Source organism: Daphnia magna, linkage group LG2, assembly GCF_020631705.1.
Source record: "Daphnia magna isolate NIES linkage group LG2, ASM2063170v1.1, whole genome shotgun sequence".
NCBI classification, from domain to species: Eukaryota; Metazoa; Arthropoda; class Branchiopoda; order Diplostraca; family Daphniidae; genus Daphnia; species Daphnia magna.
In genome coordinates, this window is record NC_059183.1 from 13094836 (window position 1) to 13109401 (window position 14566).

The 14566-nt window shown below is 41.7% G+C and overlaps 2 protein-coding genes and 1 long non-coding RNA gene across 3 annotated transcripts; 1 reads left to right on the forward strand and 2 right to left on the reverse strand.

Moving 5' to 3' along the window:
- Nucleotides 1-507: 507 nt before the first annotated feature.
- On the reverse strand, nucleotides 508-7853 carry LOC116917491 (protein RRP5 homolog). Its single transcript, XM_032922958.2, has 10 exons — nucleotides 7634-7853; nucleotides 7370-7534; nucleotides 6997-7314; nucleotides 6662-6931; nucleotides 6159-6601; nucleotides 5447-6092; nucleotides 3292-5385; nucleotides 2964-3195; nucleotides 2370-2535; nucleotides 508-919 (listed from the first exon to the last, which is right to left on the reverse strand). Exons 1-10 carry the CDS (start codon nucleotides 7736-7738, stop codon nucleotides 748-750), a joined length of 4611 nt encoding a protein of 1536 aa, XP_032778849.2. The 5' UTR covers nucleotides 7739-7853; the 3' UTR covers nucleotides 508-747.
- Nucleotides 7854-8594: 741 nt separating this feature from the next.
- LOC116917500 (facilitated trehalose transporter Tret1-2 homolog) lies at nucleotides 8595-14412 on the reverse strand. The gene is made up of 9 exons (XM_032922991.2): nucleotides 14205-14412; nucleotides 13949-14102; nucleotides 13493-13578; nucleotides 10747-10879; nucleotides 10472-10686; nucleotides 10133-10383; nucleotides 9831-10065; nucleotides 9477-9757; nucleotides 8595-9400 (listed from the first exon to the last, which is right to left on the reverse strand). Exons 3-9 carry the CDS (start codon nucleotides 13532-13534, stop codon nucleotides 8992-8994), a joined length of 1566 nt encoding a protein of 521 aa, XP_032778882.2. The 5' UTR covers nucleotides 13535-13578; nucleotides 13949-14102; nucleotides 14205-14412; the 3' UTR covers nucleotides 8595-8991.
- On the forward strand, nucleotides 10875-14065 carry LOC116917522. The gene is made up of 2 exons (XR_006643114.1): nucleotides 10875-12575; nucleotides 12647-14065. It is a non-coding gene; the product is annotated as an uncharacterized LOC116917522 (long non-coding RNA).
- Nucleotides 14413-14566: the final 154 nt, after the last annotated feature.

The window sequence follows — 14566 nt, forward strand, 5'->3', positions numbered from 1 at the left end:
AGATTCACCCGATGATTCCGTCCCTGTTACACTACAGCGCGCATTTCAGATTCGAAAACAAAAAAATAAAATAGCATAGCGAATGAGGAGCGCCGCTCGCGGGTGTTCATCACTCTCTCCCAGCTGCAGCACGCAGATCACCCTGACTCACGCAAACGCCAATGATGGATCGATGATATTAGGCAATCAAAAAAGAGGAAGATTTTCGTTTCTTTTTCGCTTCCCCATTTTCTCAAATGTGTCTGACTAATAATAAAGACGACGTGATTGCATCGTGAAGTTTCCCATTTGAAAAAAAAAAAAAAACTATGGCAAGACGAATGGGCTCGTCAGAAGCCATAGGCTAACGATGGCATTTCGTTTTTGTTCTTGTTCACCAACCGTCAAAATCAAATACATCACAGACAGGTGGGAAAAAAACAACCTGTCGTAGGCGATTCGATCATGAAAGTAAAAACAGAAATTGTTTGTTTTTTTAAAAGACTAAAAGTGAAATGCACGATATCATTCATTCCCGAGTTTTTGGCTGTTGATCAGACCGCTCAATGTTTTTATTGGCGAATCGCCTTGAAGTCATGTAAACCCTCCCCACCAAAAAAATAAACAGAGGCTCGGTTTATGGTGATAGAATGTAGGAGGTAATAAAAGAACAAAAACAAACCCACACGTCAGCAAATGAGACGACGATGACGACCAAGATGAAGAAGATGCGCAGTGTTTCCGATGTTGCAGAGAAACACTTTCCACTCATTCGTCGGCGACATCGGTTTTCGATTCAACGTAGTCGAGCGCCTTCTTGCGGACATAGCCCTGCCTATCTTCGTCACCGTGATGCGTTTCAAACTCGAGAAACTTTTGGAAGATTGTCTTCATCTTTTTGGCAGGTAGCTGCAGAGTGATGCAGCGTTCGAGCACTTGCCTACAAATTGCACAATCAAGCGTAATTAGTTGGGAAGAAAAGTACACCCACCACGCCGCGCATCCACATCAACAACAACAAAAGAAGACGAAGAAGAATTAATTACGCACGCAGTCAAAGCAAAAGATAAGGCCAAAAAAAAAAAGGAAAACAAAATCATGAATCTTCCCGTGTGATAACGCAGACAAACAGAAGGAAAAGGAAAAAGTCCCTAGTTGTGGGAGTCGTTTTTGGACCTTTGCGTGAAATCATAATCACTCGTTTTTTTTTTTATTCCCTTCTGCCAAATGACGACGGAAGCGGAGAACCCAGTCTGGAAAATGAACATGTCACGAGTTTGAATTATCGGGGAAGGGGGGAAAAAAAATGAGCTAAGAAAAGAAAGAAAAAAACAAAATTGTTTTGAAAAAAAATTAATGAAGACGAAGTGCCGGCCGGCGACCTGGACATGGCGCAATACAGAATTGGGAGCGCTTCGGTCAAAGAGAAGAGGACAACTACAAAAAAAAAAACGGAGCACGTTCGGGTTGTGGAAGGTAGTAGTTAAAAATAATAACGATACAGTAACGCTGAACCGAACACCAGTTTCGTAATCTGGGTTACAAACTTCAATCAACCAGAACTGGCCAGTCAAATAAATTGTTTTTGATATCCTACCCTTCATTCGCATGCCGGGACAATAGGTGAAACAAATTACGATAGATATATCAACGTGTATCTTTGAAAGAGCCACATGGGCCGACTCTTTTTCAATGGCTGTCTCTGACTAAGGCCATGGAGAATTCGGGATTGATTCGGGTAGGCAATCTTGTTTGTTTAAGATTTAAAAATTCCCCTTCATTTATGAGTGGAATGAGGCAAGACATGACGCCAATAGCAACCTGTAAAACAGGGCGAACAACTCTCTCTCTCTCTCTCTGTCCATCTATCTCGTATGAGACGCACCAAACAAACAAGAATAAAGAATCTCTCGCTATCCTACCAACTACAAACACTTTTAAGAGACTCTCTTTCCGAGGGCCGGACAACACAAATCCTCTTTACCTCAATACATAATAAGTTGAGAACGAGAATGAGAATGAAACGAAAACAGAAATATTAAAAGAAAAGGGCGGGCAGAGATGGAGAAAAACTTAAAAACATAAAAAGAGAGGGACAAGCGTATGAAATAATAAAAAAACAAAATGGAACTTGGAAGAAACGAAAATGGGTTGCGGAGGGATTGTAAGTTATTGTTCGGGAATATCAATCATAAAGCGTATAAATACACGGCGGCGTGGGGAACGACTCTTTCTTTTTCTTTCCTTTTAAACGCGGTTCGCCTACGCAAGTTTTTCTCATCATCGCAACGAGGCCGTGGGTGGTTTTTTACGTTTTGAGAAAAGAAGACAGCGAGAGGGATAACAAAGAGCCAAACAAAAGTGTCTTAATAATGTCAAAAATTTCTTACCGTGCACTTTCTACATCGCCAACTTTGGTGAGCGTATCGATGTAAACCAACCAGAGATCCGTCCTCTTCGGGTAAGACATCAGCAAAGTGTCAAAGAGCGTTTTGCCCCGGCCTAATTGACCAAATTTCATCTCCAGTTGACCAAACCGGCTGATCAAGTCTATGTCTAAAAACGGAAAAAAAAAAAAAACCAACCAGAAATGCAATGGAAATTAAAACGGGGACGTGAAGACGTGACACTCAAATGAAATATGACACGAGAGATGCGCTTTTTTGGACATTCAAACCAGAGTACGACAATTAACCCAGTTAGTATAAAACGCTCATCTTTACTACTTAAACATTTTTAGAACAAGGCGCTAAGATAAGCCATCAGAATAAGACAAAGGGGGGAGCACAACATTAACTAGAGACGCACAACGTGCGGCGAACTTAAAGGTGGGATGGGAGTGGTTACGGAATGAGGAATAAGGAGGAGGAAGAAGAAGAACAACAAGTCACTCCGTTTATCAACGGCCATGAAACGAAAAACGTTGCGGGGGCCTCAAACTGCGGACGGGTTGAACGGATTGTATGACTTAAAAATGTACTTACGTTCTTTTTTGTTGAGGATCGTCAATGCCCTCTGGAAAACACCGCGCGCCGTGTCCAATTTTGAATTTCTGACGTAGAAAAGGCATGCATTCATCCACACAGACTTGTCCTGCTTGTATTTTTTTAGCATTGTGGTGTAGAGAGCCTCAGCCTCGTCAAACTTGCCGCTTTGTTCGAAATTCAAAGCCATCTGACGGTACACTTTGAAAGGCTCGTTATAGCGGATCGCTTCCTGTGGGCGACAAGGCAACAAGCACGTTGCTCATTATTATATTATGCACAACACGACCATAGCCAATGCCTTGGTTTAATTTACGACGATAGTTACCTGAAAAGTGGACTCGTAGCCTTCGGTCGTGCCGTACATGTGCTCTAAATTAAGCCAAGCTATCCAAACGTTGAATTTTTCTTGTTCTTCTCGGAAGCTCATGATCTTGAGCGCCCTTTGAGCCACTGTCCGCGCCTTTTCAATTTCGGCGTTCTCCAAGTGGAATGCCATGTACTGGACCCAAAGAATGGAACTGTTTGGCGAGGAGAGAACCATGCGGTCAAAGTCGTCCGTGGTCACGGGCGCTCGTTCAGGGTTGTTCAATTCTTCTTCAATCTGCGATAATTTGGCCTCCTCTTTTTTGGCTTCTTCCAGCTTTTCACGTGCTCTTTCACGCCGATCTTTAACCACCGCTTTCTCTTTTTCCGCATCTTCATCTTCCGAATCTGAACTGTCGGCAACCTGTGAAGTTGTTGAAAGTGGCAGAGTAGTCATATCATCATCCCACTTGAATGCCGAAGCGATCGATAATCGCGGTAATGCTAGAGGATCGAATTTCCGCGGCTGCTTCGTGGTGCTCTCGGCAATCGCTTCCGTTCTTCTTTTCTTGGATGGAGAAAGATCCTTTTGATCTTCTGGGCACGTCTTTGTTTCGTCTTTGTTTTCAGACGTGCTTCTTTTTCCCTTTGGAACTGGCGTTCCTTTCTTCGCGGGCACGTCTTGAGCTTTTTTCTTTTTCTCTGCTGTCTTCTTCTTTGCTTCCGTCTTATTAGCCGACGAAGAAGCATCTTTTAATTCTCCATTCGTGCAAGTCTCTGAGGTCGTTTCCTTCTGCTCTGTAAGATTTTTCTTGCCTTTAGTTTTCTTTTTAGCGGCAGATTTATCGGTTTCTAATAAGCTTGATTTTTCAGTCTCCTTTGTGCCATTTAATTCGGATAATTGTTTTTGCTTGTTTTGAGTCTTTTTCGTTTTGACTTCAGTTGGGGGGTCAATATTTTCCTTCGACTCCTTTCCATTAGTTTTCGCTACATTTTCTTTCTTTGCCTTCTTTTTCTTTGGACCATTATCCGATGAAGATGCGCGCTTGTTGCGAGAACGATTAACTGCTTCCCAACTTTGGGGCGTCTTGTGGTACGTAGCAATTTTGCCAAGTTCCGTGTCAGAGTCAATAGCTACATCGACGTCGACCCCAACTTTGAAGGGGGCAGGTAATGGGGCAGTAGTTTCATTAATGCTCCTAATATTGGAAGTGAAAGCGATGTCTTTGTTTTTCCCATCAACGAGTGACACCAAACTGAAGTAGTCCGTATTAAAAAGAATTTTGCCTTTTTGCTTGTTGCCCCTGGGCTCCAATTTGCTTATGCCGGTAATGCGTTTTATGACGTCATCTTTCGTTGTGACGTAGACAACTCGGAGAATCAGGTCGCAGTATAAAACAGAACCGACGATCAAGTCGTTTGCCTTGGAAGCCTTTTTGGCATGATGATAAGCAGGAACGATTGCTTTAAGCCCGTTAGGTAATTCAAATTCCAAATCGGCGGATGGGTTGAAATCTGTTAGCAATTTTCCTATAACCACGTCACCAACTTTCATGTTTGCTAGATTTTTCAAACCGTCGTCTGAGCTCTCCATTAAGTGGGCCCTAATTCTTTCGCGTTCCCGGAGAAAGGCTTCCAAGACACGAGCATCACTTTGCAGGACACTGGTATTCAATGCACTTAGAGATATCTTTTTCTCTTCCTTGTCGACCTTAATAACTTGGCCTTCCATAGTTAGGTGCTGAACATCCTTCTCCGAAAGGGAATGCAGCTCTGGAGGAATTTGGCTACATGGAAATAGAACTTCAAACTTGTTGGGTGGACAAAGAAGCGACGCAAAAATGCCAAATGGACTTTTTCTTGCAGCAACGCAACGAAAGACCGAGACCATTCCGATTTCGTCGATGGATTCGGGAAAGCGATTTTCTTTGATGAAATTCACGATGATGGGCTTTAGAGTTAAGACCGTTTGAAGTTTCGAAGATACCCAAATGACAGCCTCGTCAATGATCTGGCCTGGACGATAGCAGTGAAGCAGGTGGGGTGCAAATTTAGCGAAATCTGACAGATGCCCAACCGGAATAAAACCTGTACTTTTCAACGATGGAATCGACACCTGTAGGAAAATACAAACATAATCAGAGTTTTCCCAGTGCCACGTCATAAAATATACATACTTCTAGTCCACTGCTGCCGCCTTCGGTAGCGTCAAAAATGCGCTCGACTTTGCAAGTTACAATAGTTCCCAAGTTCGAAACAGGTTGAGCCGTACGTTTAACCGCTTCCTCTGAGTCTGACTTGGCGAGAGTCAGTGTAACTTTTCCGTTTTCGTGAATATCCTCAACCACACAATCAATCACCTGCCCAACGTAGAAATAACGACTAATGTCGGAAATTCCTTTCTTCAATAGCCTGTTTCGTGGCATGTATCCGGTGAGGTCACCGAAGAAGGAAACGAGAACACCATTATTCTCTATCATGACGACAGTCCCTTTCAAACCAAGATTTTTGTTCAACTGGCTCGGATGGGTGTAGGCAACAACTGTTTCGTCGAGCAGCGATTTCTTGCACGTCAAATGGATGTTTTTTCGGTCGATCATTACCTTGAGAACACGACAGGTGATAGCATTCCCCACACGGAATCTCAGTTCAGGCTTCTTAAGTCTTGGGTCATCCGCCCAGTGCAATTTGGGAATGAAGCCTTTCAGGTTAATGCCCAAATCGACTGATACACCAGCCGGCGAAACCGAATCTATTTTAGCTTCCAGCACTTCACCGACGGTGAAATCTTCATATCGTAAGGCTTTTTGATTCAATAGCGACCTACAAATTCAAGATAATTAGAACTTCATAATTTCGGTAGATATTGGGTAAAAAAATCAAATATACTTTTTCATGGTACAGATGTAAATATCATCCAGAGATGCATGATTAAGCACGCGGCAGCGCTTACGGGACTTGATCGGGAACAGGGCTCTAGTATCTTCAAAGATGTCTTGATTATCACTGAGATGCCGTAGTGGGACAAAGCCTTTGGCTGTCTTGTTTAGTTGAATGAAAAGTCCTACTGCAGTCGATTCGATAATCATGGCATCAAAGAACTGTCCAGGAGCTATGATTTCTTTTTCATTTTTTTCCTTGATAGGCTTGACGAGCGATGATTTTAGGCTGAGATAAACTGCATTGATCAATGGCAGTGTATACAAAATGACAGCGGTATAGTTGGAACTCTTTTCATAAGATGATACGTTGTCATTTGTATTAACAAGGTGATCTTTATGAACATAGCCCACCAAATTGCCGAGCGTAACTACCAACCCTTGCGGTAGCACCTATAACATTAAAGCAAACATAGTGCTATTGTCATTGAACGCTTGAAATGTAAAAATTACCTTGTTCACAGTCACGTTAAGTTTTGTCGCTGGGATAAGAGTGGAAAGATTAAGTTCCACGTTTTGCTTGAACTTGATTGAATCTACTGTCGAAAGCGTCAGAGTTGCTACATGGCCATCAATTTGGCAGCCAGTCACACAGGTTGATATGATTTGTCCGACAGCATAGTCTTGATCGGGTACTTTGGGTAAAAAGCTGCGAGCATTCGATATGCCCAGATCCATGACGTATCCGTGGTCTTCCACACTTTGTACAGCAGCAGTTATTTTCTAATAAGAGAAAAAAGGAAGGGTTATGCTAAGATCTCATGGCTGCAAAGCACATTTTGGGATACCATTCCTTTGCAGAGGGCTGTTGATGGAATCTCACTATTGACATCAGCAGGATTTAGAGATGCTGTCACTTTGAATGATCCATCATTGGTGACTTCCTTAATACTGCAAGGAAAAAGCTCCCCTTCCACTAAGATTTCTTTCAAACCTTTTGCTTCAACATCTTCACCTTGCGCCAGCATGTTGAGCAAATTAGTGTATGGCGTAGAGATATTTGTAATTGGGACAACAGCCTGAATCCTCCCCGGAAGACTCAAAAGCACATCCATTTCTCTGACTTCTTGTACCCTACTCAAGAGCTGCATTCCTTCAGCAAGCATCTAACTCATACAGATTAGTATTTTAACATTCAATGACAATACAAAAGGTACTTACTTTAAATGTCAAAGGTTCAATAGATTCAAGCATTGTTTTTTCTTTCTCAATAACTTTTTTCTCCTTGGTGGTCAATGATTGAAGTTCCTGTCTTTCCTTTTTTATTCTCGACTGCTTTTTTTTCAGGTTTAATCTTCTCTTGTTGACTTTTTTGGAGGGAGCACCCTGATTGAAAACATTCATAGCACAAAATAATGTCAGTGAAATAGATATTTTAGGAGTACCAAGCCTATGAAGTATTGGATATCACTATGTTTGCTTTACCTTGAACAAGTTTTCGATTTTCCTCTTTTTTTCATGTCCATGATGTTCCCTCTTTTCGTCTTTGGCCTTTGCGCCACGTGGAAAATCTCCTTCCACGATAGCCATAACGACAAATTATGTTTCACGGACTAATACAGTTAAATTTTCTTAATAGTAATCCAAGCTCACTCGAGGTTTGAAACGCACGTGTTTTTAAGCCTGAAAACCAGACGACATAGATTTATTCCCACACCGTTGCCGCATACATAAGGACAAATTCGGTCATCTGGCAGCGTCTTGTCGCTCTCAACTTCTCGTTATCGCCACCGTTCGTCTTCGTCTGTTTCCAGGTACGTCTTTCATTGCCTTGCGTGGACTCCATTTCGCCGCAAAAAGTATCGTAAAAATAACATTTGTATTGTTATCTATGAAATAATTCCAATGTCGTTGTGCTTATAGGTAAATAATCTAAAATGGCTGGTGATCACGCTGCTGAAAGTCAGTTCTCTGGAATGGCCAAATATTTTAATTCCACCACCATTCGAGGCCGAGCGAATGTAAGTCGATGATTTACCTTGCCCGTCTGTAGTTTCATGTACTTTAGCACAAATTGTTGTGTGAGATGACTGTGCCTTACTCTTTGTGTGTGCGGGTTTGAGTTTTTGCAAACATACTGTTGCATTGTTGATTGGGGACTAAAGATAGATGAATCAGTTATAATAATTGTTTAGTCATCACCATTCGCATACCAACTGCCTTTCCAGCCATTATTTAAATGTGAATTACATTTTTATTTGTGAACACAGGTTGCCCTGGCCACCTATGGATTTATTGGTGCCATTGTTCTGTACAACATGGTTAAGCCAAGCAAAGCTCCAGCCCAAGCTGCTAAAGCTGCCCACTAGTATCCCTTCAGCGATCTGTTGTAAAATGCATAGTTTGTCTTCATTAAACTCTCCAGGCTCCAATAAACAAATAGTTATAAATTTTGTACTTATTTGTATTTAATTACAGTTTCTTGATATAATTCAAGAAAATTGGCATTTATACTATGTACATAATTACTAATGTTCAAACTTATGAGGTTAAACTATGGCTACAGTTGGACATTTTCAGTAACATTGTTCTAGCATTTACACCATTCTAAAGTAACTGGTGAAAGGAAAGTTGTTCCCATTGTTCGTTTTCATGCTGCCAAACAGATGTTTAGCAACCCAAAAACATATGCACCATTGGGCGACAATACGTGCATTCGAAACATCCGTCAACGGTAATTTAAAAAAATACACTCTCGTTGACGATTTAAAAATATACAAAATCCATCTTGATAAAATCATTTGGCCAGGACGGCTTCGATCATTATTGTTGAAATCATTCATTTAAAGTGGAGTGGCCACCACTTCTCCGTTATCTTCTTCGTCACTGTCTAAATCATATCCGTCATTTGAATGCGATTGTGACAGTCTTTCATCGACGTGCGCACGGGGAATGGTTTCGACAGTAAACACATCATTCTTGTCAACTGCTGTGCCAATCGTCGTTTCGGCACTCGCCGCGTACAGCTGCTGCTTCTTCTTGTTGGCGAACATACGCTCGATATCGTCCAACGATTTACCCTTGGTCTCGGGAAGGAAGAAATAAACAAAGAAGACTCCCGCGACGCACCAACACATGTAAAACCAGAAGGTTCCATACTCGCCCATCGTCTTGTTCATATCGCTGAAGCTCCGGACGATTGTAAAAGTGCAGAGCAAATTGAAACAAGATGCAAGAGATCCTAAAATACTCCTGGAAAGCAAAATAAACAAAAATGTAAGCGTTAAGTTTTTTTTTTTAATTAGCCCTTAAAAAATCTGTGTTGTACCTGAATTTGGCGGGGAACAGTTCGCCCATGATGAGGAAAGGGACGTTAGCGTAACCGCTAGAGTAAGCGATGATGAAGAGGAGCAAACTGGCGAGTGGAAGCCATCCAAGTGTTTGCTGCACATCCGAACCGTAGATCTCAAGCATGTAAAAAAATGCACCTAATGCTGCCAGAGAAATTGACATAACGATGCCCGAGATGAGCAGAAGAAGTCGGCGGCCAGCTCTATCAACCAAAAACATGGAAGCAATAGTGGCCAAAAGCTGGACGATACCGACGATCTGTCGCACAAATTAAAACGAAATATTTTATGTTATTATTTAATCAGCTTTGAATGCAGGGCAAGCCACTTACAATAGTGGAAAGATTCTTATCCATGGTGCTACCGGCTTTCTGGAAGATGAAGACAGTGAAATAAATTATGGAATTAATGCCGCTAAATTGCTGCAACAACATGAGCGCCATTGAGAGCAATAGGGGCTTGAGGACGGATCCTTTCAGCAAGTCTTTAGGCTGGATTTGTTGCGAATTGGCTCCTTTCGCCATATTCGCCTTCAAGCGCTCAAATTCCCCAGTTACGTCAGTGTGCCTATGTGGTCACGAAAATGAAATTAAGAATAAACAATTACAATTGAATAAAGTACAGTAATCCTTACGATCCTCGGAGAAATTGCAAAGCCTTTTTGGCCTCCTCTTCGCGATTTCTCGACAAGAGCCAAGTAGGCGTTTCGGGCATCATGTACATGGCACCGAATAGCAGTGCGGGAAAAGCGCTCAAGATCCAGGCCAACACATTCCATGGAACGAAAGCACCAATGACGTAGGTGATCAAAATACCCAACGAGAGAAAAATTGCGGTGAAGGCTCCTAGAGCTCCACGGACTCTAGGCGATGAACATTCGCCAATCTGTTATGCGTAAAAAACGAGAACAACAAAAAATGAATCGATCATTACACATCACGTGTAACTGACGAAAAGAAAGAGAGAAACTCACGAAAATTTGTGCAGAAGGAGCGCTAAAGCCAATCATGGCTCCATCAAGAATTCGGCCAATGTAAAGCATGGAACTATGAGTTGCAAAGCCAATCAACAAGAATCCTATGCTGTATGGGATGGAAATCAACATCAGCGTCCGTCTTCTGCCTATATAGGTCAGGCAAGGTCCAGCGATCAAGCTGCCAACCAAAGATGCAAGTGGGGGTATGCTGCCTGTGGTTAGCAAACAGTTTGTTATTTACATTCATGCGACCTCGCAGGTGTCAAACTTACTGATCCATGAGACGTCCGATTCAGACAGTGGAACTGCGTTGGATTCCACCAACGACGGCATACCTGGACTGGACCAGGCTCGCACCATTCCCATAATCATGAAGGACAGCGAAGCTGCAGCTGCAGCTCCCATCTAACAAACGGAAACAGATCGCATTAAATGCCATTGAAATAAAACACTAAATAGTAAACAACATTTCGTTCCATCATCGAAATTTGAAGCTACAGTTGGTGAAAACAAGCTGGGCTACAGTGCCTTCGGCAACTCTGAAGCCGCCTTGGCACATTTGACCATGATGGGATCCTCCTGACTGCAGAAATTGTTCCGGTTTAAAACAAACAGAAAAACATAGTTAGGTTGCCAATTCCGAGGTCAACGCAATCGAAAAATGAGACCTAATGACGTAACACGAAAAACGACGCGGATAGGGAGAGGAGACAGCGAGACAGAGAGAGAGAGAGAGAGAGAGAGAAAAAGAAAAAAGAAAAAAGAAAACTTGGCAAAAGGATTCCCTTTTTCTTTCCTACGAGACGACAGGAGACGGTAATAGAAAACCCCTGGCAGGAGAGGATCCATGCTCTGCCCATTTGGTTTCGTCTTCTTTTCGGCAAGGAATTTCTTTTACTTTGTTCTTTGCTCGTCTTCCGGCATTTCTATTCCAAGGCTACGCAGAATCAAAAGTTATCTGAGAACAAGGAGGGATGTCACAATCCCAAAGAATGCAGTTTATTCCGCAACACAAGAGCCAATTTTTCGTGCATTCAACGAAATCAGTGGATTGTCGGTAAAGTCCTGATCTATTTATGCGACTACCAGTCGATTTCTCGATTTCGTCCATATTTCATTTATCATTTTAGAAGCATCCCGAGCGAGAATACCTACTCTTCAACATAACAGAAACGATGAGTAGGGACGCCCATTAATTGCATTCACCTATTGTTTCTTTAAAATAGCGTGTAGAAAAACAAAAGTGAAAAACCCAAAGACATAGAAGGAAAAGAAAAGGACCATGAAACTTCTTCTTTAAAAAATTTAAAACGAACGCCAGCCAAGAGATAAGAAACTAAGAGCTAGAGCTAAAAGATGCAGGGAACCAGACAAAACTTCACCTGGAGCAAAAATTTCTTTCGTGTCAGACTGTACCAGGCGCGATCAGTTTCTCAGCAAGATAGGTGGATAGAGGTGGAAAAGGGCACACCCCCTTGTCTTCTTCTATACATGTTTTTGCTTATATAATCCACCTCAAATAGGATAGAAAAAAAAGCATTAAAAAAAAACTCCATCCGCACCACAGGGTTTTTCCATTCGATTAGTGAATGGTACCACTGCGTACCTGTGTAAAAAGAAAAGCTGCTAGTCAGCAGCAAACAAGTACCAACAATGTTTACCAACTTTTCGTATTTGGCAAAAAATATTAAACGTCCTCAAACAAATTTTATGCGTTTTTTCTTTTGCGATTGTTATAGCATTAGCGCATTGTTGAAATGAGGCCACGGTAACTACAAAAAGGTGAGTGCCTTGAAATCAAATTGTTTCAACTGTTGCCAATTATTTCCTTTCACGGTAGGGGTATTAGGTCTAATCGTTTTAATTGCAGATTTTTCGAGCAAACCGGTTATTACAATTTTTCTAGCAATACATTGTCCTTCCACCTGTAATCAATTACCCGACCTCCTTGTCAATGAAAAAATGATTATCATTTCACGACATAATTTACGAGAAGCCTGGACTATCGCGAACTGTTTCAATTGAAAGTTTTTTCTGTGCGGAGTCGACATTCTTTTGATCTACCTATATGGATATGATAAATACGTCGTTCTCGATACAGGTAAATGAGAGAGAAAAAAAACTTCTTTAAAGTATACATTGAAACCGAATAAAACCGCTGCATTTTCCTAGTTCCAATTTTTCCTGTCGGCCATCTCATGCATATAACACAATGAAAATGAAGGTCATAAACTCGATCACGAACCGTCACCTCTCACTCATTTGAAATTCACTAGAAAAATACTTAACAACACAAAATAATCAAACCTGTTGAATTTTGAGTTCGCATTCGAAGCAGCTTGCGGTTAAACTATGAAAAGATTTAAATCTTTTTCTTAAAAAACAAACAAATGACAAACTATTTATATCGTCGCGTCAAAACCTGTGGGCAAACATTTTGGCTCTCTTCCACTTGTACCACCAAAAAAATCGCAATCCAATTTGTTTGTTGATAAAATATCTAAAACAATCCCGAGCTTTTCTTTTTACCGTAGTTTTGACGGAAAAACCTGTGCGTGGCGCTCGATACATGTCATCTATTATTATCTCTACAGCTAAAAAAGAAATGGATCAATCCAACTTGGCTCCAGAAAAAAAATTGTTGCGTGAGTACCGCAACAGCCGGCCGCAACAGACAAGTTCCATCTTGCCAAAAAGAAAAAAAGGAAATAGAATGGCAAAAAAAAAAAAAATGCAACTACCAAATGAGAAAACGACCCATGTAACGGTTAAGCAACCGAAAGAAACTCGATCCTGTTGATCTCCTTTTTTTTTTTGGTTGTTTGCTTCCCATCCCCCCAATGTCTTTATTCGATACTCAGGTACTAGACTGGCAGTTGCAAAGCTTGCACAAAACGATTGGGGCCAGAACACGTTAAAGTAGGGTGCATTATGTATCACCCACAATCAATAGATGATGGCAGATGGAGAAAGACGAGCACAGCGTACACTAACGGAAAAGACATAAGATCTAATTACCTGCACCATGACTTTTCGAGGGTTCTTGAATAGGCGTAGCATGATGGCGGTTCGGTTGCGTTATTCCTCTTGTAGTTAAAGATAACCTGAATAGTTACACACACACACAAACAATTTCTATTGGTTAGGTTTTTATTCGGGCAGTAGAATGTATGGCATAACAAATGTGGCATGTACAAAATGCTATTGTGAACATTTCTCTAGAGAAAGAAATCTACGTCCTACTACCCGAATTTTCTTCATGGGGATATCGTGGTCTTTTCTACCACTATCTGTAGTTTTATTTTTTTAACCGCAACTGATTGATATGAACCATTTGTTGACTTCCCTGGCATCCCCGTTTCTTTGCAATGTCAGCAGTTTGTAGGGGAGCACATGTCTTACGCAACATTGATTTCAAACGGCGTGCACAGACAGTCAACTACGCAGAAAAAGACTGAAATGTAAATGACTTACCTTGCCACAAAATGTCGGTATCAAACAATTTTTCTCTAGAATATTCGTTCCTCCAAGCAAATGGCAGTCACACTTTATAAGATTGAGTTTTAAAAGTAGGGAAATTGTGTGCAGGATAAACAAAAAAACAGCGACCGTTGGCGATGTTTTTCAACTGGATTAAATATGGCGAAAAAAAAAAAATGCTAACGTTGTGTCGTCTGGACGCTGGGGAAAAAAACAACACAGAAGACAGTCAACTGTGCGTAGCACCAACCAGGTGTTGTGAGAGCGCGAACTAGTCGTCGAATGAAGTCTCGGAGCTTTGTTCCGCACCATGTAAACCTCCCCAGTCCCTAAGTCCGTACAGACGTGTGTGTCGTTGTGCTGCAGGGGAGAAGGCGGGGGGAGAGGAGTGTCTCAAGGAGAGTGGGGATTCCGGCGGAGAAGGTACACAAGTGTAGTAGCAGTAGTAGAATGTGTTCGCGACGTGAGTGCGTGCGCTGGAGAAAGAGATAGATAGAAAGGAGAGGGTTTTTTAAAAGTCTTGTTTAGAGGTGGGTGATATGGAATCGTTTCAAAAAGGTATGGGAAAACAGGAGGAAAGGCACGCAATACGAGGGATTTGGAGTGTACCTA

What these genes read in the sequence shown, in the direction of transcription:
- LOC116917491 (XM_032922958.2), bottom strand. Translation starts at nt 7,738, where the DNA reads ATGGCTATCGTGGAAGGAGATTTTCCACGTGGCGCAAAGGCCAAAGAC. An exon ending in GCGGCAGCAGTGGACTAGAA is followed by an intron (nt 5,386 to 5,446) that starts GTATGTATATTT and finishes ATTTTCCTACAG; the next exon opens with GTGTCGATTCCATCGTTGAA. An exon ending in GCTACGAGTCCACTTTTCAG is followed by an intron (nt 3,196 to 3,291) that starts GTAACTATCGTC and finishes TGTCGCCCACAG; the next exon opens with GAAGCGATCCGCTATAACGA.
- LOC116917500 (XM_032922991.2), bottom strand. Translation starts at nt 13,534, where the DNA reads ATGCTACGCCTATTCAAGAACCCTCGAAAAGTCATGGTGCAG. An exon ending in CTCGAAAAGTCATGGTGCAG is followed by an intron (nt 10,880 to 13,492) that starts GTAATTAGATCT and finishes TCCGTTTGTTAG; the next exon opens with ATGGGAGCTGCAGCTGCAGC. An exon ending in ATAAGAATCTTTCCACTATT is followed by an intron (nt 9,758 to 9,830) that starts GTAAGTGGCTTG and finishes TTTGTGCGACAG; the next exon opens with ATCGTCGGTATCGTCCAGCT.